At 41.1% G+C, this 20,775-nt stretch overlaps 1 protein-coding gene across 1 annotated transcript in view; it reads left to right on the top strand.

The window, feature by feature from the left end:
* Positions 1 to 20,775, top strand: part of cemip (cell migration inducing hyaluronidase 1) — a 105,413-nt gene that overhangs the window by 60,638 nt on the left and 24,000 nt on the right. The window contains exons 13-19 of the mRNA XM_085358853.1: positions 1,044 to 1,249; positions 6,629 to 6,698; positions 7,186 to 7,314; positions 14,225 to 14,310; positions 16,324 to 16,455; positions 16,789 to 16,824; positions 19,336 to 19,491. Of these exons, the coding sequence (XP_085214979.1) occupies positions 1,044 to 1,249; positions 6,629 to 6,698; positions 7,186 to 7,314; positions 14,225 to 14,310; positions 16,324 to 16,455; positions 16,789 to 16,824; positions 19,336 to 19,491 (815 nt within the window). The remainder of the gene's footprint in view (positions 1 to 1,043; positions 1,250 to 6,628; positions 6,699 to 7,185; positions 7,315 to 14,224; positions 14,311 to 16,323; positions 16,456 to 16,788; positions 16,825 to 19,335; positions 19,492 to 20,775) is intronic.

The raw sequence follows: 20,775 nt of genomic DNA, 5'->3' as shown, positions 1-20,775 counted from the left end.
AAAGGGAAAGCGAATAACAAGCACAAATTCAACCTAACTTCATCCACTTATCAGTTTGCATTTATCCACTAAACCAGAGCTTCCCAAAGTGTGGGGCCCGCCCCACTAGGGGGCTGCAGAGCCATTGCAGGGGGGGCTCGGTATAAAAAGGGGAAAAAAACAGAAAGCTTGGACACTGCTAGCACGGTGCGCCCACACAAACGCAAAGCAGGAGATGAAACGTCGCTGAATATGTTTCCAAACCAACTTCATTCTAAAACAAAGACTAGAAAATATGGTGAAGCAAATCTGCCCTTTGGCTTCACCTGCACAGGTGCAGAGGTAGGTCTCCCTGCAGGGTTGGTTTTCGCCAGGCTGTTTAAATCACAGACAAACAGGATCCCACATTCTTGATTTTTAGTTCAAACACTTCTTGTAATGACTAACTGCTCCTGACATGTTGGAGATGTTTGCTCTTTATACAGTAAAGTTACAGCAGGATACAAATAACATCAGGCTGATCCTGCCACGATTTGTTCCCCCGGTTCAAGTCACAGACAAACAGGATCCCACAGCTGTTTATGTTTTTGAACCCATGTTGCACAGAGAGGCATTTTTTGAAAAATGTATTGATGCAATGTTGAATATTATTACACAGGAAAAAAACAACAACATAAAATAATGACACCGTGACGCCTCTGCCTTTGTAAATGGAGGGACAGTAACTGCGTGTAAAACCTGCAGACAGTCAGATTAACAGTATTTTGTCATCATTCTGCAATTCATCTCACGTAAACATGAAAAAGTTTGGGAACCACTGCACTAAACCATTTTCGTTGACTAGAATTCAAAGCTGAAGTTGGGTTAAATTTGGTGCAAGAATTTGCTTCCTAAGCCACAAAAGAAACGCATTTGATAAATAATGGAGCTTCTGATGAGCAATTACACTTTAGAAAGTTCACACTTTTGTTATAGACATTTTTTTCTACAGTTAGATTTGAAATGGACCCCATGCACTATGGTGACCTACTCTACAATCAGTAATGTACTGTGTTGCCTCCCAGGTAAAGGATGTGGTGGGATATGACACACTAGGCCACTGTTTCTTCACGGAGGATGGTCCAGAAGAAAGGAATACATTTGAGCACTGTTTGGGTCTGATGGTTCGAGCAGGGACCCTGCTGCCTTCAGACAGAGATAGCAAAATGTGTCGTGACATCACTGATGGAGCATATCCAGGATATGTGCCCAATCCACGTCAAGATTGCAGGTACACAAAGAAAGTTTGATTGTACATAAACGACATGTTTTAAATAGATTTTTTTAGACTCTCTTGTTTAGTTGTAACTGTGTACTTACAGTGCCTACACTGTCTTCTTTTTTTAAAAGGTCATTGTTCATGATACCTGTTCTAAAAAGAAGTTTCAGTATTTAGTTTTTTAACAAGTGTGCCACCATCTTGTCCAAGTATGACTTATGATGTAATTCATTTGGTTGGTTGGTTGGTTGGTTGCAGTTACTAGCTGCATCTTGTGTTGGCTGAGTAACGACTGAACCAACTGAAACTAAAACTGAAGAGCAGTCCAAGGGGCTCATTGTTAGATGTGACGTGTTTGTACAAAAACGAGGACAGATGCTCCACTGCTGCACTGGAGAATCCAGAATCACTTATTTTGTAAAGCACTTTAGATTTGATACCACATTTACAGGTAACAACTGTGCTGGTGCCACAGTGCTGAGCTGGTTTGTGTGTGTCAAACAATGACGCATAAACCTCCAGAGATGATAAATATTAAGTAGCAGCTATCCATCCATCCATTATTAGGTATTTTAGTAAAATTATGACCAGATGTTGGACTATAAAAATGCAAGCAGCATGTCTTCACATCACTTCATTTCCATTATGAACAAAACAGAGACATTACGGTTTTTGAATGTAGACTGTTGAGAACTACATGCTCATCCTATCATCAATTCAACGCAATTGTATTTATACAGCGCCAAATCACAACAAGGTGCTTTGTATTGTAAGGTAGACCCACTCAGAATACATAGCAGCTTAGTCCAGGTCACATGACTTTCTATCTCACCACTGTCTCTGCATGACGGGGATGAAAACAGTTACTTAAAACAGTCATTTAGGGCTCAAGTGCTTTCACTGTTTTTGAGCATGTGTGTTTTTATGTGCATGAGTGTGAGTATGCATCGGGCAAAATCATTCATCCAAATCATGCTCTTCAGATTAAACAGTAAGACATGGCACTTGGTTATATAAGCATCAGTGAAGATGCTTCAAGCTTCCTTTTTTGGTTTTTTGATTTTTTAATTCCCAGCAGACCTGTTTTAGCATCAACACACATGAGTGAATGAAAAGCAATTACATTTTTCTACTAAGGTATTTATTTCTACCTCTACATTGTATGGATATGTTTCAGTGTTCTACTGCTGACTCCCACACAGTGACTATTTTTATTTGCTTAGTTTTGATACGAGACCTTCATCAGTTAATAGTTAAGGATAAAACAGACAGCAACCTTAACACGGTGCAAATGCTGAATTTCAAGAAATTCAAGAAAGTAACAACACAAAAAAATGATCTGAGTTATTAGATATACGTCGAGTCCTGCATGTGTCTTTTGCCTTTCTGTCTTATCTTGTCATCTTCTGTTGATATTCATATTTAACAGTCCTGCCATGTAAATACTGAGATGCTTTGACGTGGCTTTAAAGAGGCCGTTCATGCTGAAAAACCCTTTCAGTTGGAGCAATTCTGCATATAAGTGAAGTGAAAGACTCATTGCCAGTTATTGAAACTGCTTGATTATTTCAACGATAACGATGGCACAATAAGTTATTAGGTTGAGGGAATAATTGGTTTTCATAGAGGGGTAGGTTTGGATTTTTCCCTTTGTTACGTCGCTATTTAAAAATTGCATTTTGTTTATACTTCAGTTATTTGATGTATGATTAATGGGTAAATTATTTTAAAAAACAACTTGTGTATATATTGTATATAAAACTTAACAAAACATTCTTTGCAAGTAGTAAGATATTGTTTAACAATGCACTGACAGGCAGTGAGTCACTTACAGTCTTGACAGAGGTGAGTTGAAATCCACTTCCCTCTTTGAAGTAAGAGTGTGGCCAAAAATGAAACCCTGAACTGAAAGCTTAATTCTACAATAAAAAGATAAACATATATTATAGTGGGGCTATTAGACAGAAACAGGAGTGTGCAAGCTGATGAATAAGCTACTATTGTGTGATGACTCAGTCACTGGGTAACAGCCAGTGTTGTGGGCTTTCAGATGGTTCCAGTGGATATCCATAGAGCTGACACGACTGAATAGTAAAGCCACTATTGCATGTTAGTAACTTTTGCCTGTTCTCACATGTAGTTTTTCCTCATTTTATGGTCATGGTCTTTCTATGCTTCACTTTTTCTCCTGCAGATATATTTACTCTTTCCTTTTGTTTAGAATAGCTTCAACATAGAGTTTGAAGAAAAGTAGCTCCACTAATGTTTGTGGATAAGGCTGAAATTCACACTCATTGAGAAAGTGGTTGCTTTGCACCAAGTCAGGAACATGATGACATGCTAGAAAGTTGGTTTGGTGTCCTGTTAAAGTAACTTTAGGTCTGCCTGAGCCAATAGAGTGCTCCACTAAATGCACACTTTAATGTCTCATTCATTTGTTTATTACTATTTTCAGCGTGACTGAGGTGACTTTCTTCTTAACTCTGCTCTATGGTAAAATAAGCACCAGCACTAGTATTCCCACTAGTGGGAAGTGATAATGTTTTTCAGTAATTTGGTGATGTTATTAATGCACTGTCAATGTGTGTTATTAATTATAACCATAATAATTTGAAAAAAATCCCAGTTTTGCCATTAAACCTGGACATGATTTCCCTTGATAGAAGCTAACTTGGTTGAGGAATATAGTTTGCTCTCCCTTGAATCATGTTACCATGCCTACAGTAAAAGTGTTTTGGGTTTTTTGCAGACTTCTTATGTAAATGATTCTTTTGCATTGCACTGTTGTTGTATTCATCCTTTTAAGATTTTAAGACTAACTACAAATTCCTATAATGGAGCTGTGCAAGTCACATCATTGTCACACAATTGAGCATGGTGACGTTTAGCTCAGCTCTCAGACCTTCCTCCCTCCCATCACTTGTGACAGAAATCACATCAAGCAGGCTGGAGGGGGGCTAAGCCTTGATTGGGACTGGTTGAGACGTTGATTACATTGAGCTAATATCGTTCTCACCTCAATTGAGCTGCAGCAGGGGGTGATGAGTTGACAAGCGTAAATCATTGTTAAGGCTGCATAATGGAGAGGAGATGTTAACAGATAGGTCAAGTTGAGAACTGTGAAAGAAAGCAAACACACTCTGTTCTTCTGCAAAAGGCAAAAGCAGAGGTGGAGGTCTGTGATCAGTACAATTTGTACATCATGAAACTTGGTGGAAAGGTAGAGCACGGATAATGAGAGAGCTTTCAAATATTCTCATGATATTCCAACCCTGTGACTCCATGATAACTGAACCAGTAGCTCCGTTCATTGATAAAGACGGTGGTTAAAAGCTCTGTGATCATGATATGAGGTGGTGACACAATCTCTGTCCCAATCATTACATGCACCTGCTGGGTGTGTATTGGGTACTTCATGAGGATCATTTTTTGCTAAATAAAGATGAATGACAAGCAAAACTTTCTAGCATGGATATTGAACTACTGGACAAAAGGAGAACCCTGTAAATGTAATGTATGTTTAATGCATCTATTATTCCTCCTTCACCTACTTCATGCTGATGCTGTTCTGGAGCCATTTCCATCTTATGAGAGTTGTGGGTTCGAATCCCAACTGTGGCATCTGCATCCAGTAAGGGTCCCTAGGACCCACCATACTAACAATGAGCGAGAGAAATAGAGGACAGGAGAATAAATCAGCTGTTCTCGACAGAACCATCCAAGGTCTACTCTTAGTGGAACAGCACCACCAAGGCTAGGCTAACTCCATCTCAAGCCTACAACAGGAAGAGCATATGGCAGAAGGATGCAACACATAACGCCAACGCTCAGTGGCTGGTGGACCTTAGAGCAGACCACTGAAATGTCCCTGAACAGGAATTAGTATGAATACCATAGGAGCAAAACACCAGCTACTGGTAGACAGAACAGTCATCTAAGACTGTAAGACCAGGCCCACCAGACTGTGCACTGTCTGGACTCATAACTTGCCCCTCACCTAGATCCTGGAATGCCTAGAACTATACAAGATCAACAGGACCCTAAGAGCCTTCTTCAGGAACTCAGTGTGGATTGGGTGTACAACACTAGAGGCCAACTTCAAGCCCATAGCACAAGTCACCATCAAATGCGGGATCTACCAAGGAAGTCCTCTGCCCCCACTACTATTATGCATAGGCCTGAACCCCCTCAGTGAGATCACTGACAAGACTGGCTGCAGATACTGACTACAGAATGGAGCACTAATGAAGCACATGTATGATATCAAGTTGTATGTCAGGCATGAACGATACATCGATTCACGGATCCACACCACCAGGATCTGCAGCAAGGACATCGGAATGTTGTTCAGATCGAAGAAGTGTAGTCAGATGGTAATAAAGAGAGGGAGGGTAGTCAGAACTGAGCACATCGAACTACCAGAAGGCAACATTGCAGACATCGAGCACAGCTAGAAGTACCCCAACCACTCCACCATTTGACCTTCGATCTGAAGAAGCTTCTCGGATGAGAGGTGAAACGTCTTCAAGCAACCTAAAGAAGTCCAGATGCTTTTCTTTCCAAGTTCATTAGAAAATGTGTACTGTAGTTGTCAGGTTTCAGTTAACGGACTCAGGCGCAGACCGGGACTCCTTACAGGATTTACAGATTTTATTTACACAACGACACCAGGTGATGCTATTTACAAAGTGCTGGAGGGAGGGGAGGGGGGTCCAGGGTTCCGGGGTGTGTGAGGGAAAAGACGGGAATCTGACGTCCTCCAAAGGCTCTCTCTCTTCACTCCCCACACTGGGGAAACACCATCCACTCACTCGTCCACGGGATGACAGACAGGCAGGGAAAGGTCCGGGATAGATCTGTACACAGAGATTATAGTTAGAGGCGAACAGACGGAACGAACTCACAGATCCTTATTTACAATCTACTGAGCGACTGACGCTGATAACTCAACGATCCAGCGACGAGTGACACAGTGCTGCTGTCTTAAATCGGCCTTGTGATCATCCCGATAGGCAGCAGGTGCGTGGGCCAGGGGCGGGAGCCCATAATGAGCATCGCCCCGGCAGGGGGGAGAGAGAGAGCACATGTTGCCTAATACAGAATCAGCTGGTGAGGCACAGGGACCATGACAGTAGTGACATTTGGACAGTTTCCCTCATTTTGGGAACAGAACATACGTCCTTACTCGTGTAGAGTTTCCTTCTTGTTCTAGCACCCTGCAGGACTGATTTCAGATCCAGACATAGACGTAAATTATGTCCATTTTTGCACATACGACACTCTGACAATTTAGAAGCTATTTTCTCTCCTTCTTCTCCTCTGCATTACTGATTTAAACTATTTGTGTGAAATCCAACATTTTTTTTCTTTTACAACAATCTTCTTCTATAGTGCAACTTCCACGTTCTGGATTGCCAACCCTAATAACAACCTCATCAACTGTGCGGCTGCAGGCTCGGAGGTGAGTTGTCACTTTCTCATCTCTCAACCCTTCCCCACCCCTCCTATATCCCCTGTTTCTCCAGGTGGAGCTCTTTCTCATTACCACATTGCCAGGTCAGATTAATGGCTGTATACTTCTATCACCGTCTGGAACAAGCAGACAACAGACGCCCTGCCATACTTTCACTATGATAGAGTGCCAATTATGATCTTACTTTGAGGATTTCACCAGGATCCATTGGGAGGAAGTGTCAATTATCCTCACCAGTATAAGAACTTTTCTCATTTACACACTTGTAAAGAACAATAGCAAAACAGAGGCTGACATGCAAAGTGCAAAACTGATTCTGTGGTTATGTTTATGTATAGGAGTCTGCACATGTTTGTGTATGAACAGAAATACAGATAGTTTTTGTTTTACAGATAAAGTAGTTACTCTAAACTAAAACATTTTATCCTAATAGCTCTGTTTGTAACTACATGTCTATTTGTGTGTAAACCCTCAGGAAACAGGCTTCTGGTTCCTTTTCCACCATATGGCGACAGGCCCCTCAAATGGGTCATACTCGCCTGGATATACAGAGCACACACCTATGGGCCAGTTCACCAACAACAGAGCCCATTCCAACTTCAGGGTGAGTCTGAGGATGAACTGCTGTGGGGAGATAAAGAAAGCTGTGATAGGGAATTTGACTAAAAAATGAATAAAAAGTTGGAATTTGTCTCTACTTGTTCAACACATTAAGTAATCAGTTATTTACTGTTGGAAAGAGCAAGCAGGAAGTGAGCTAACGAAAAGAAGTTCAGTCTTCTGCTTGGAGATAAGGTTGAAGTTACTGGGTACTGGCAAAGTCTTTTCTTTCCATGACCATGTAAACCATGCCTCTATCACAACAACTTCCACAAATCTGGGAAAGGATAAAATCTATAAAAGGATTCTTAAAGACGTAAGTGTTCATCAGTCTACAATAAGATTATAACCAATATTAAAAAAGGGGAAAGTAGAAACCAACTGTGTGTCACGGCTGGGGCAGCAGTCGTGTGGTGTTGTGAAGGAGGACCAAAGTATCAGACAACGGCGGTGATGCGAGTGAGTTTATTTACAGTGAGTGACAATGAACAGAAGTGAGGACAAAATTAAGCGATAACCTAAACTGAGGAAAACTAGAGAACAAACCTGAAATCATACAAACACGGGAAAACGGCACGGAGAATGTCAGGAAAAGAGACACGGAAATACACAGTTACACAGACAGACCGACACCAACTATATACACACACACAAGGTAATCAGGTAATGACACACAGGAGGGAAGCACAGCTGATCCTAATTCACAAGACGACAGGAAGACACAAGCTGACACAGTGATAACAGACACAGACCTTTAAAGACAAAGTCAGGGACACGAACAAAGCACCAGGAGAACGACACAGGAAATAAACCCAGAACTGGAAACCCTGAGAATGAAACCTACATACTAATAAAGATAACCATGAAGAAATTAAACATCAGATGAGCTAATAATAATAAACATAATGCCAAACACAAAACACTGGGTCAACGACCCAGCACCATGACACTGATTTCAGGTGATCTGATTGCTTGGATGATTATTTTGTTTACTCCCACTATTATGTATTTAAATGGTTCACTTCACAATCCAAATACACAGTTTTGCAAAACCTATGGCCTCACCCATCCAGATAATTGAAATGAGGTGTTCTTCATTTGACTCATTTGGTGTTTGATTATCAAAGCAGAGCCAATAGCTCTCATTGGTTTCGCAATGACAATCAATAGAGAATTAAACGAATAAGTGATATCGATATTGGAATCAATTTGCATCCCTTATCATACAAAACCCTGTCCCCCCAAAATTTGTAGCAACATGGATTTTGTTTTTGCCCGACAAGTATACTGAAAGTTGAATCTAGCAAACAACACATCAGCTTTTTTTGTTAGACCTCTCTCAGTAATTTACACTAAGTGTGAAAACACTGTTGTTCATTCGTTTGTTCCGAATTGTTCAGGGTAGCTAATTATGGTCAAACATACAGCAGGTCATCAGAAAGTTGGCAGTTTGATCCCCAGCTGCTTTAGTCTGCATGCCAAATATCTTTGGGCAAGATACTAACCCCACGGTGTGATCGTGGCTCACGAGTTGGGAGTTCGCCTTGTAATCGGAAGGTTGCCGGTTCGAGCCCCGGCTTGGACAGTCTCGGTCGTTGTGTCCTTGGGCAAGACACGTCACCCGTTGCCTACTGGTGGTGGTCAGAGGGCCCGGTGGCGCCAGTGTCCGGCAGCCTCGCCTCTGTCAGTGCGCCCCAGGGTGGCTGTGGCTACAATGTAGCTGCCATCACCTGTGTGTGGATGACTGGTTGGGGTCCTTAGGGACTAGAAAAGCGCTATATAAATACAGGCCAGGCCATGTTACTCTCCAATGCATCAATCAGACTACAAATGTGTGTAAATGTTAGATAGTAAGCATAGAAGAAAGCTTGTTTGTATGAATGGGAAGTGCTTTGAGTGCTCCAGTAGAGTAGAAAACCACTATATAAGAACCAATCCATTTATGAAAAATGTTTTCTTACTTAAGACTCCACCATGGTAAAAAAAACAAACAATGACAAACTCCCACTCACCTCTGAATCAAACCTGTGACACATGCACAGGCTTATTTTATTTGGTGTTTCAAAGTAAGAGTGGAGAAGAGCTTTGGGCTTAGGACTTATACCTACCCTAGCTTTAACAGTGTTTTGTGGGCCTACTTGATGTAACGTTTTATGTGGTGAATAATAAAGAACATCAGACTAAAGAAAGAAAATTGCTGATCCTATACAAATGTCAGCTTCATTTGTTTCTACTCCTCCATCCTCCTGCCTGTGACCCAGAAAGCAGTCTCAGTAAGCCAGTTCTTTCAGGACAGACCAGAGTTCCAGAGTTTTAATTGTCATATAGTATATAGTTAACTTACTTTGCAATATTTTCTTTCACTTGTCATTTACAAGTGCGTGTAGAACATTTCAAAGAATACAGTCCCTAAGAATATCACAGATAATGCTAAATTCACAGCTCACCAAACATGAACACTTAATGTTAAAAGTGCCGTCATCATCAGTGCTGATGGCCTGTCCTCCCTTAAATGGTGGAATTGGATTGGATCCATTTTTCCACAAAGCCAGCAAAGATACTGATGGTTATACAGTGGTCCCCACTTCAATTCAATTTTATTTACACAGCATCAAATCACAACATCAGTCGCCTCGAGGCGCTTTATATTGTAAGGTAGACCGTACAATAATACATACAGAGAAAACCCCACAATCATATGACCCCCTATGAGCAAGCACTCTGGCAACAGTGGGAAGGAAAAACTCCCTTTTAACAGGAAGAAACCTCCAGCAGAACCAGGCTCAGAGAGGGGCGGGGCCATCTGCAGCGACCGGTAACTTAGTCACAGTGATAGTGTGAACACACTTTTGTGCAAGAACTGAGAAATGGTCAAACTGTTAGAAAAAAAGAGAGATAGTTGGAAAAAGTCAAGATAACAGAAACGGAGGAAAGCAAGCCAGATGAGTGGAATGAGATTGGTGGTGAGATAGGACCGAGTTTGGAGTTACCTGTGGCTCCTAACACAGCACAGCTGGAGCAGAGAGAGATTTATGAGGCACCACTGAAAGGGAAGCGCTGTTGTTATTGCCTTACTTTCTCAAGCCCTACAGTGATTTCTTTCCTGTTCCATCTCACTCTCTCGTTCCCTTCTGCACTTTTAATTTGGATCATCCTAACAGGAGCATAAATCATGTGAGGTTGGTGTGAGAGAAAAGGTTGTTTCAGGGCTGCTGGTTGAGTGTTCAACAGCAACACAATGGCAGTGTCTTTGTTTAGAAGCAGCACACTGCCATTAGGATACTTTTATTGTTGTGATACTTTTTATTTTATTTAAGAAAATGCTACAGAAGGCTGGATTAGAAATTGGGAAGCATGTAGGGTTATTCTTTGCTTGATTTAGGAAAGTTTCAATAAATGTTTCTTATCAGATGATTGGATTTAAAGCTTCGTTAAGTGAGATACGGGAACATTTCATGCAGTGTATTTATCCTTTATTTAAATGTTTCCCAGTTCTCTGTAACTGTATTTTTTCATAGTTTTACTTGCCTCCTAAATCTATGGTGATTGATTTGAAAATCTGCAGCTCTTTTCAGGCTTTAGGGGCATGACTGTGATGATGACTGGTCTTATATCAGCAGAGACAGATGCATGCCAACCAAAAGCAAGTCTCAACAGTGTTAACAGTGTAATGTTACTTCAGCAAAGCAAACAGGAATCAGTCAGCTGAGGCTTCACCTTGAAACTTGATAAACTAGTGTTATAAAACAGAAGGAATTATAAATAACACCTCACTTCACCTAAAGGCCTGTCACCTTTTTCAGTCCAACAGAAACCTTTGTCACTGTTTGAGATAATATGACACTCAAAGCCCGGCTCTCACTCTATAGTCTTCATCCCTATTTTCTTCCTGTATGTAATGTCTAAAACAATTTATAAAGTAAAATTGATTTCATTTATTTATTGATTGATTTTTATCTCTGTGCCCCTCACATGTATATCCCCAATTTGCTGCTGCTCACTAAATTTACATGATGTCATGGTAAGGTTAGCAGAATTTATGAAGAGCAGTCTAGTGACACTGGTGACACTGGTATACAAGTGGCTTGATTAACAGGAAGAGATGTTTTATTATATTTTAACGGGGCGATCGTGGCTCAAGAGTTGGGAGTTCGCCTTGTAATCGGAAGGTTGCTGGTTCGAGCCCCGGCTCGGACAGTCTCGGTCGTTGTGTCCTTGGGCAAGACACTTCACCCGTTGCCTACTGGTGGTGGTCAGAGGGCCCGGTGGCGCCAGTGTCCGGCAGCCTCCCCTCGCCTCTGTCAGTGCGCCCCAGGGTGGCTGTGGCTACAATGTAGCTGCCATCACCAGTGTGTGAATGTGTGTGTGACAGGATATGTAAAGCACTTTGGGGTCCTTAGGGACTAGTAAAGCGCTATAAATACAGGCCATTTACCATTTTAGACACGTTGGAGTGTATAAAAAATATGGATGTAGTCAGTGGCATGTTGAGGAGCTAAGACTTATCATCCTGATGCTAACAAACCTGTATAACTAAGAAGTAAGCTAAGAAAGGAGTTAATAATGAAAACTGTTCCAAAAGGAAACAAGTACACAAACGTGGGCAGACCCAGCACACAGCTGCAGGCTACAGCTGCCTGTCAGCCACAGCAGGCACACTTCTAAGTTAAGACTGATTACAACCCAGAGTTGTCACTTACTATGCAGTTGCTATCCTCAAGCACGACCTCAACAAGTTTGAGGTCTTCCACTGTTTGCATCAGGTTATCAGAGTGTCCCTCCTCGACCATCTTACCAACAGCACAAAACGTAGTCAATGTCACCAGCAACCCTCGATGGAAGAGCTGATCCAGAAGAAACGACTGCAATCTGGTTTGGACACGTCTGTTGCATGAGCAACCATCGCCTCCGATATCGACTTCTGCTGCATCACCTCTCCGCCCGCTGAAGAATCAAGCATCCAAGAAGACTTGGATCAAGCAAATTGATGACGATCTTAAAAAACGACATCTAACCCTGGAGCAAGCAAAGGTCAAGGCCAAAGATCGCAAGGCCGGGAAGTGGATCGCTGACCAAGATGGAAACCCTACGGCACCCACGGCAACGTATTCGCTTCGTTGACGACCTCCCCTGTCGACTGTCAGCTAGGAACAAACGAAGACAAGAAAAGATGTTGAAATGAAAGACTAAAGTGTTTTTTGTAGCATGCTATAAAATATTTTAACTCTACTATAAAGTCGAGCGTTTTAACGAAAACACAAATGTTCCAGAACCTGCAGTTCCTTAAGGTTAGAAAGGGAATCCCTATAGACTCCCTTTTAGATCCAACACAGGTTTTTGGAACATTTGGGTTTTCACTGCCACCTGACATCTACAATTATTAAATGCCACGGAAAGTAATGCAGGTCAAGTTAATGGTCAGCTTTTTAAAAAACCTATGAAATATGTTGGGGCCAAAAGAGTTAACAGAGTTTTTACTAAAAGGGATTATACGAGCTAGCAGCTGTTGCTGGTTTACTGCGAATTACGACCTGATGCTGGGCTGCTCAACATGTGTCTGGAAAAGGGTGCAAAGAAGAAGTCTTCTGCTACTGAGCCTGATTTATTGCTTGAAGAAGCCAATAAAAATGTTTCATAACATTCATGCATTTCTCCTGCAGCTAAGGGAGGGAAACAGGACGAAGGTAGTGGTTTCAACTCAAAATTCATTTGCTGAATAAAAATTGTACCTTCAGTTGGAAACTTGTTGACAGTATATATATTTTTATTTATTATACTTTTGACATTTTTCCAAATAATGACAAGAGTTACATGCAAAATTAACCACAAACCATTTGTTAAATCAGCGCTAAACCAATTAATTTACCCAGGGGGCCTGTCAATTCTTCTCAATATTAATTTGATCTCTTTATAAACTGCTACTGGTAAGAGTTGATATTACAATTATGGAAAATGTGAAATAGGTGTAGTACCAGCATTTTATCACTGTTTAATCAATATTTCTAAAACTGTTTTTGCAATATTTTAAAGATGTAGAACTGTTATACTAAGTGCTGTTGCTTTTTTACTTATCTGCAGTTTTTAAGTTCTTTTTTCTTTTTCACTGAGAGAAATCTGGTCTGTTTTGGGCTTGAACAAGCAGATTAAAGTCACGTTCATCTGAGGCGGAAATGCATGAGACAGTGGACATCGTCACTGACACAGAATCTGCACCTGGATTTGTTAAACTTCACCCCTGAGAATGCTTGTTCGCTTATAAAGGTAGCTCCAAAGAGAGCCAACATCTTCACATGTCTGCTCATGTGTGGAAACTTCTCCCCTTTGAGAGACAAATAAAAATCCAACTGTAACATCGACTTAAAGTTCTGCTGGTACCTCTTTTGTATAAAGATGAGTAACCATGCTGCTCTGGTCCTTGACTAAGTAGGAAAACATGAAAACTGTCCTCTTTGTTTTTAAACTGAAGCTCCAGATTTCCCATAATGCCCACAGTCCATCTTGGTTTACCTGGAGAGGGGCGTTTTCAAATCCTTCATTTTTTTCAAGGCGTGTTAGAGCACCACCAAATACTCTTTGATAAACTCTAAATCAGTCAAAGGCTTATTGGTTTTTGTAATGTTGTGGGAAATCACAAAGTTGGTCTTGACTGCTCTGTCCCTGGATGTGTAAACTTTGTGAAAAAGCCCTTTTGCTAGTCTCAAGTCTATTCCTGCTCTGCATCAGTCGGGTTCTTGGATTCCTTCATGTGTTTCGTCTCATAATGGTGATAATCTTTGACTAATCCTTGAACACAGCGATCTGCTCTCCAAGCACACGGCTTTACCTCTCGCATAAATAAATAAAGTCCATGTCTTTTTAAAAATTCTACATACAGGGCAAACAAACTCACAATTTCTGTTGTCTTTTTATTTTAGGCTGGAATGATCCTTGATAATGGAGTTAAGACGACCCAGGCAGACAACAAGGACAAGAGACCCTTCCTGTCTCTGATAGGAGCCAGGTCAGACCCTGTAACAAACACCCTGCATGAGAAATCACATCCCACCCAGTGTGATTCAGTGTGATGAGTTTAGTCTGTAATGATGACATTTCCTGTTAATGTTTTCGTGAGCACTGGGTGTGCTCTTTTTCATATTGTCAGTGCACAGGCCAATTAAATGGGCAGAAAAACTTTTTACTGGAGAAAGAAAGTGTAGATCTGTCAGTGCAATGAAGGTTTTTGTGTTATTAATCATTAATAAGATAAAGATGCTGTCAAGTAATAAAAGATACTAGTCGCACACATATGGCTATCTGGTAAAAATAAATAAATAAAATTAAAAATTATTAATTTACTCAAAGACTGGTTTGATCCCAGTCTGCTCCAGTCTGCATGCCAAATGCCTTGGGCAAGATACTAACCCCATGTTGCTCTCCGATGAATGCATGTGATTATTGGACAGGAAGCACTTAGAAAAAAGTGCTTGTGCAAATGGGTGAATGTACAAGTTGTGTAAAGTGCTTTGAGTGCTCAGATAGAAAAGCACTGTATAAGAACCAGTCCGTTTACTACTTACCATCCCGTTTGTTGAACTGCTCTTTTACTCTTGTGGATTAAAATTATGTGCCAAATGATAGTTTAAATTACCCAGCATTCTTGGAGTCCATAGGTGGGGTTCTCGAGGTTGCTCCACCTGGAGACTCATGTGGGATGACTCATCCATCACTGGGGGTGAGATCTGTCACATAGAGATCTTGGACAGTGCCTCTGGATTGGCAGACTGGGGTGGTTGTTTCCATGTTGAAGAAGTAGGACCGGAGAGTGTGCTCCAACTGTAAGATGATCACACTCCTCATCCTCCCCGGCAAAGTCTTCGCCAAGGTGCTAGAAATAAGACTCTTACCATTAGTCGAAGCTTGGATGCAGGAGGAACAATACACTTTTCATCCTGGTCATGAAACACTGGACCAGCTCTTTATCTTCTCAAGAATATTTGATGGTGGGTGGGAGTAGGCCTAACTGGTCTACATGTGATTTGTGGACTTGGATATTTGACCACATCCCTCTGGGTATTCTGTGTGAGGTGCTTTGGGAGTATGGGGCTGCTATGAGCGTTCAGTCCTTGAACAAGCACTGCGAGAGCTTGGTCCACATCGACGGCAATAAGGCTGACTAATTCCCAGTGGGTGTTGACCATGCCGGGACTGCCCTTTGTCAGCGATTCTGAGCATAATTTTTAGAATTTTTTCGATTCAGTGATGACAGAGGGTGTAGTCAAGTGGCAGAAGGCTTCCACTTTGGTGGTCTCAGACTGTTGTCTCAGCTTTTTGCAGATGATGTGGTTCTTCTGGTTTCACCAGGTGGAGGCCTCCTGCTCACATTAGAGTGGTTCGCATCTGAGTGTAAAGCAATGGTAATGAGAATTAACACTTCCAAGACTGAAGCCATGTTCCTTAGCAGGAACAAGTTGCTGCCCCAAGTGGAGGAGTTTAAGTGTCTCAGTGTCTTGTTCACAAGTGCGGAGACAGGGGAGCGGACGGACGGATTGTTGCTGCAACTGCAGTGATGCGGGCGCTGCACTGGTCTGTCATGGTGAAGAGAGAGCTGAGTATTTAAACGAAGCTCTCGATTTACCAGATCGATGTCCCTACCCTCACCTATGGTCACGAGCTACTCCTCCACATAGATGCATCTTGGGCGCCTCCTGAGTTCGGTCTTCTGGGCATGTCCCACCAGGAGGAGGCCCCAGGGCAGACGCAGGACACGTTGGAGAAACTGTATTTCTCAACTGGCCTGGGAATACCTCAGTGTTCCCCCAGATAAGATGTTGGAGGTGGCTAGGGAGAGGGACGTCTGGGCTTCAATGCTGTGGCTGCTGCCCAAGCAACCTGGCCCCAGATAAGCAAAAGAAAATGGATGGATGGATGAATGACCATTTAAAAAGCTACAACATTACAGTTTATATAAATTGCTCCTTTGCAGCCTTGAAAAATATTGTTAAATATTAGCACTGTATGTCCTTCTGTTGTTTAGGTATGGCCCCCATCAGGATTCTGACCCGTTCAAACCTAGAGTCCCAGCTCTCATCCATCACTTCACTGCCTATAAGAACCAGTACCATGGAGCTTGGCTGAGAGGAGGGGATGTGTGGTTAGATGACTGCCAGTGAGTGATACACACACTGAGTGATTTTACTTGTTTATTTTACTTGTCACCCAAGTAAAATAAACAAGTGAATAAGTAAAGTTGATCAACTTCTAGTGCAAGTGAATGTCACTGAAAGTGATGCATGTCGAACAAAGCAAGTGTTTTTTCTGCACGTTCATTCCCATCTAACAATAACTTGCTATCTGCTTTAGTCTCTTAGTGTGTGTGTGTGTGTGTGTGTGTGTGTGTGTGTGTGTGTGTGTGTGTGTGTGTGTGTGTGTGTATCCATGGGAACATCACATTGTTCCTGTGTTTCTGTGCTTCTAATGATAATATTCCTTTTTTCGGTAGATTTGCTGATAATGGCATTGGCCTCACTTTAGCAAGGTAAGACTCCCCCTTTATTAAATCATGTTAGAAATAAAAGGGCTGTTGTATGCGTTTATTGTTCTCCTGCTCACTTTCTCTCTCTCTCTCTGCCTAATTGGAAAATGCCTTATATGGAGTCTCCTCAGGATCCTGTTAGAAAAGGCGTGCTCTGATGCAGAGTGAGAAGTAGCTTAGGAGTGTGATGGCAAGAATTGACAAAACGTTTTCTCCTGACAGGAGACATTATCAATACTAACCTAATACCTAAATTTGCAAATACCTAAGGCTCAGCCTTCTATCCATACTAAATCAGTGTTTGTGCCCCCCCCCACACACACACACACACACACACACACACACAGACACAAAGGACAAAAACTTTTTTTTTGAGCATGCAATTTATTGAAAACAACTTAAGATGTGAAAACCACCACCTTAGTACCATTCACAGAGATTTGGGGAATGGTTGCAATCACAGCATTGTATGATGGTGAAAGATGTGTCGTTAGGCCCCCTCCTCAGACTTTTCACATAAATTGACCATTGACCAAGCCTGCAGTCAGCTGAAAGTGAAGAAGCGACTCGGCTGAGTGATGAAACGTTTCTCCCACTGGAAACACTACGTCCAGATGAACAGAATCAGCTTTTTAGGGAGACTTAAATATAACCTAAAAAGAAACTCCATGTTTAATACAGAAACATTTTGATGCACATGCTGTTTTTTTGCAAATTTGCACTATTATATTTATTTTCGTTTTTCCTGCAGTGTTTAAAAATTGGTGTATTTCAAAAATAAAACTATGAAGACACTCAAAATAAATTTCCTGTGGTAGGAAACTATTTTGTGCAACTTTTTTGTATTTACAGTTTTGAGGGATAAACCTCTTAAATTTCTCTAACTAGAAATATATGTTAAAAAAAACAAAAATGATTTTAAATTTTGTTATAGTTTATTGCACTTTTTTGCAATTTATGTAATTGCTATGCACTTAATGCAGACATATTATTAAAATCTGGGCTATAACAGTTGTATTGATGGCAACTTGAAATGCTCCCAAAAATGGCACTACAGCATGTAAAAATATAATATAAGCTCTGGTGGACTTGGTAGGTCTTAAAGGGTTAATGGATACCAGAATTTCCTGTTGTTATATAACTCACAGCTGTGGTGAGAAGTTTACATGCACGCATCATGGGCATGAATGTCAGGGTAATTTTAGGCTTTTAATTATGTCTCTGAACTTTTCTATTTCAAGGGTGTAGCATACATTAATGACTTAAAAACAACACCAAGAATTGGGTGCATAAGTTTGAATTGAATTTTGATGTTCCCAAATCCACACAGTCGTGTGTGGATTTGGGAACTAACAAGTCGTGCTGAAGTTCTACAATGTCTTTTAAGTTTACAAGGCTTATTAACTCCTGGTTAGTGAATATGATTGACAACAGCTGGTAGTTTCTCTTCCCAGGACAATAGGAAAGTCTAAGAGCTCAACAGAAGTTTGATTGAAAAGTTCTCTTGGAGCCATTTCTAAGCAACTGCAGATTCTGAGATCATCAGTTCAAATAACTGCACACGAGTACAGTTGTGTCAATGTGTGAAAACTTTGCCTGGCTCTGTAAGAAGACCCAAACTGTCACCCAGAGACGAGAGGAAATCGGTTTGGATGTTCAGGAACAACCCAGGAACCAAAAGGGCTCAAGCTCGCAATGAGCTGGAAACTGCAGGAACACTATCGTCACTGTCTACAGTGAAGCACGTTTACATTGCCATGGACTGAGAGGGTGCTGACCAAGAGAGATGCTTCTGCTCCAAATTCAGCATTTTTAAGCTCAACAGGAAAGTGATTTTAAATATACATCAAAACTGGTTTTGGAGTGGATAAAGCAGGCTAACATTAAGGCCTTCCCAAATCCCCAACATCAGCCATGTTGGAAATTTGTGGACTATACTTAGAATCCAGCTCTATGATCATTCAACCCTTGAAAAGGAACAATTCAAACCAGAAATCCTAAAATGACCCTGACATGAGTGTATGTAAACTTCTGACCACAACTACAGGCAGATGTTAGATAGGCAGGTGCCCTTGAGAGACGCTGCTTGCAAATGATTTCTTCTGTTTCTGGTGAACATATTGCTACATGTTACCTTGGTTGCCGGTTAGCTTGTATATAGCAGCTAAGCTAAAATGTTTGGAAAAGCACACACTGTTACATTTTAATTTGTTATAAATAACAACTATTCTTTTTATCTTTTGTGAACCAACTCATATATTCTTACTGTGCTGCACAAGGATTGCTTAATAACCGATGCATAAACTCTGCAATTATAATAGCAGAGTGTAACCAAGATGTTAGTGTGTAGCTTCTGACACGCATTTAAATCACAGTGATGTGCTTTTCCATTGTTTTTTAGCTTTGGCATGTTGTATTGTATATTTTCAGGGCCTTGGATGTTTAAGCTTTACATAATCAACAACAGAAAACAGATTTTAACTACATGACTTTACTCACAATGTCTGTGTGCAGTGGAGGCACATTTCCAGAAGATGACGGCTCTCATCAGCAGGTGAAGAATTCACTTTTTGTGGGTGAAAGTGACAATCGTGGTATGCCTTTCCCAGACAAGAGGATTTGGGGCCCTGGGGGTCCTGACCTTACTGACAGGACCCTGCCACGTGGCATGTAAGTGGTGATTACAGCTAATTTTATTTTTGTTTTTAAGCTCACAAACTCTCTTCTCAATAGTGGTGTTTCAGAAGTTTTATTTTTAGTTTTTTTTACTCTTAGCAACTGATAAAAAAAACCTCTGTTTGAAAAGCAAAATGTACATTTAATAATTGCTTTAAAAACACAGATATTGTGGTTTTTTATGTTTACACTGTCACTATGTCGTGGTAAGGTTGATTTACGTCACTATGCTTATAATATTCTGTTCACATCAGTTTTATTTATTACAAGGTCACAACTGTATTTTTTACAATGTTTTTCAAATTGTATTATGACACCATTTATGAAGCACTTGGTGACAGTGGGGAGGAAGAACTCCCTTTTAACAAGAAGAGAGTACAGAAGCAGGTCCAGGCAGCCTTCTGCTATGACTGGGCGGAGGGGAAGGGAAAAGACGAGACAAAAGAAGGAGTAAAGACAAATGAGGAAAAACACAAACTATGGGAGAGAGAAAACTTGAGTCTGTCGGTCTTCTGAACCCAAAAGGAGCTATTTCCTCGTGAGCAAGTCCTGATAGCCTCCCGTGTTTACTTTGAGGACTTCAGCCTTCACCCACAGAGCATAATGCTGTATTAAAATCATACTAACATATGAGGTCTTCAAGATGGAACCGTGTCATTTAAGACTTTATTTCTGAAAAGTATTTTAATTCCATGTTTCTATTTAACAGGGAACCAATCACAAGAAACTAATGTGGGAGAAAGTGGTCTCTCTTTGTAATTCTAGTCAGTACCATTGCAGCAGCATTTGAATGCTTTCCAGGTAGCTTTTAACTGCATGATAATTATAGGGATCATAAAAATTTGCAGTAGTCCAGACTCAAAGTAACAAATGCATGGACTAGTTTTTCTGCGTCAGTAATGACTCTGGAACTACTCGGTTCATAAGAACCTGTTTTGCAAAAACAAAGTATGTGTGGCCATTGCAGTTAACACCTTATTTGACTGCACTTTTTTAGTCTGTGTCAAATAACAGTTTGATCGAGGCTGGCATGTGTGAGAGCCAGATTTGTATGCTCAGAAATCAGTCCCGTGCTCTGGCCAACTGGGCAGTGTACAAAAAGAACTTCTCACCAGTGGTATTATTAGAGATCCCTTTATTGGAAAAATGAATATAATTGAAACCACTTCTGCCTTAATCTGCAGTTCAGACTAACATTCTCTGACACTATTGCGCTCTCATGTTCTGCATTGCTGACCACTTCTTGAGAGCTGCTGTAAAGAAAAGCTTTTTAGTGAC

The sequence above is a fragment of the Diplotaxodon limnothrissa genome, linkage group LG1, assembly GCF_057381915.1.
Source record: "Diplotaxodon limnothrissa isolate DT_005_m linkage group LG1, D_limnothrissa_male_GT1.1, whole genome shotgun sequence".
Taxonomy (NCBI): Eukaryota; Metazoa; Chordata; class Actinopteri; order Cichliformes; family Cichlidae; genus Diplotaxodon; species Diplotaxodon limnothrissa.
This window is presented reverse-complemented; position numbering and strand designations above follow the sequence as displayed.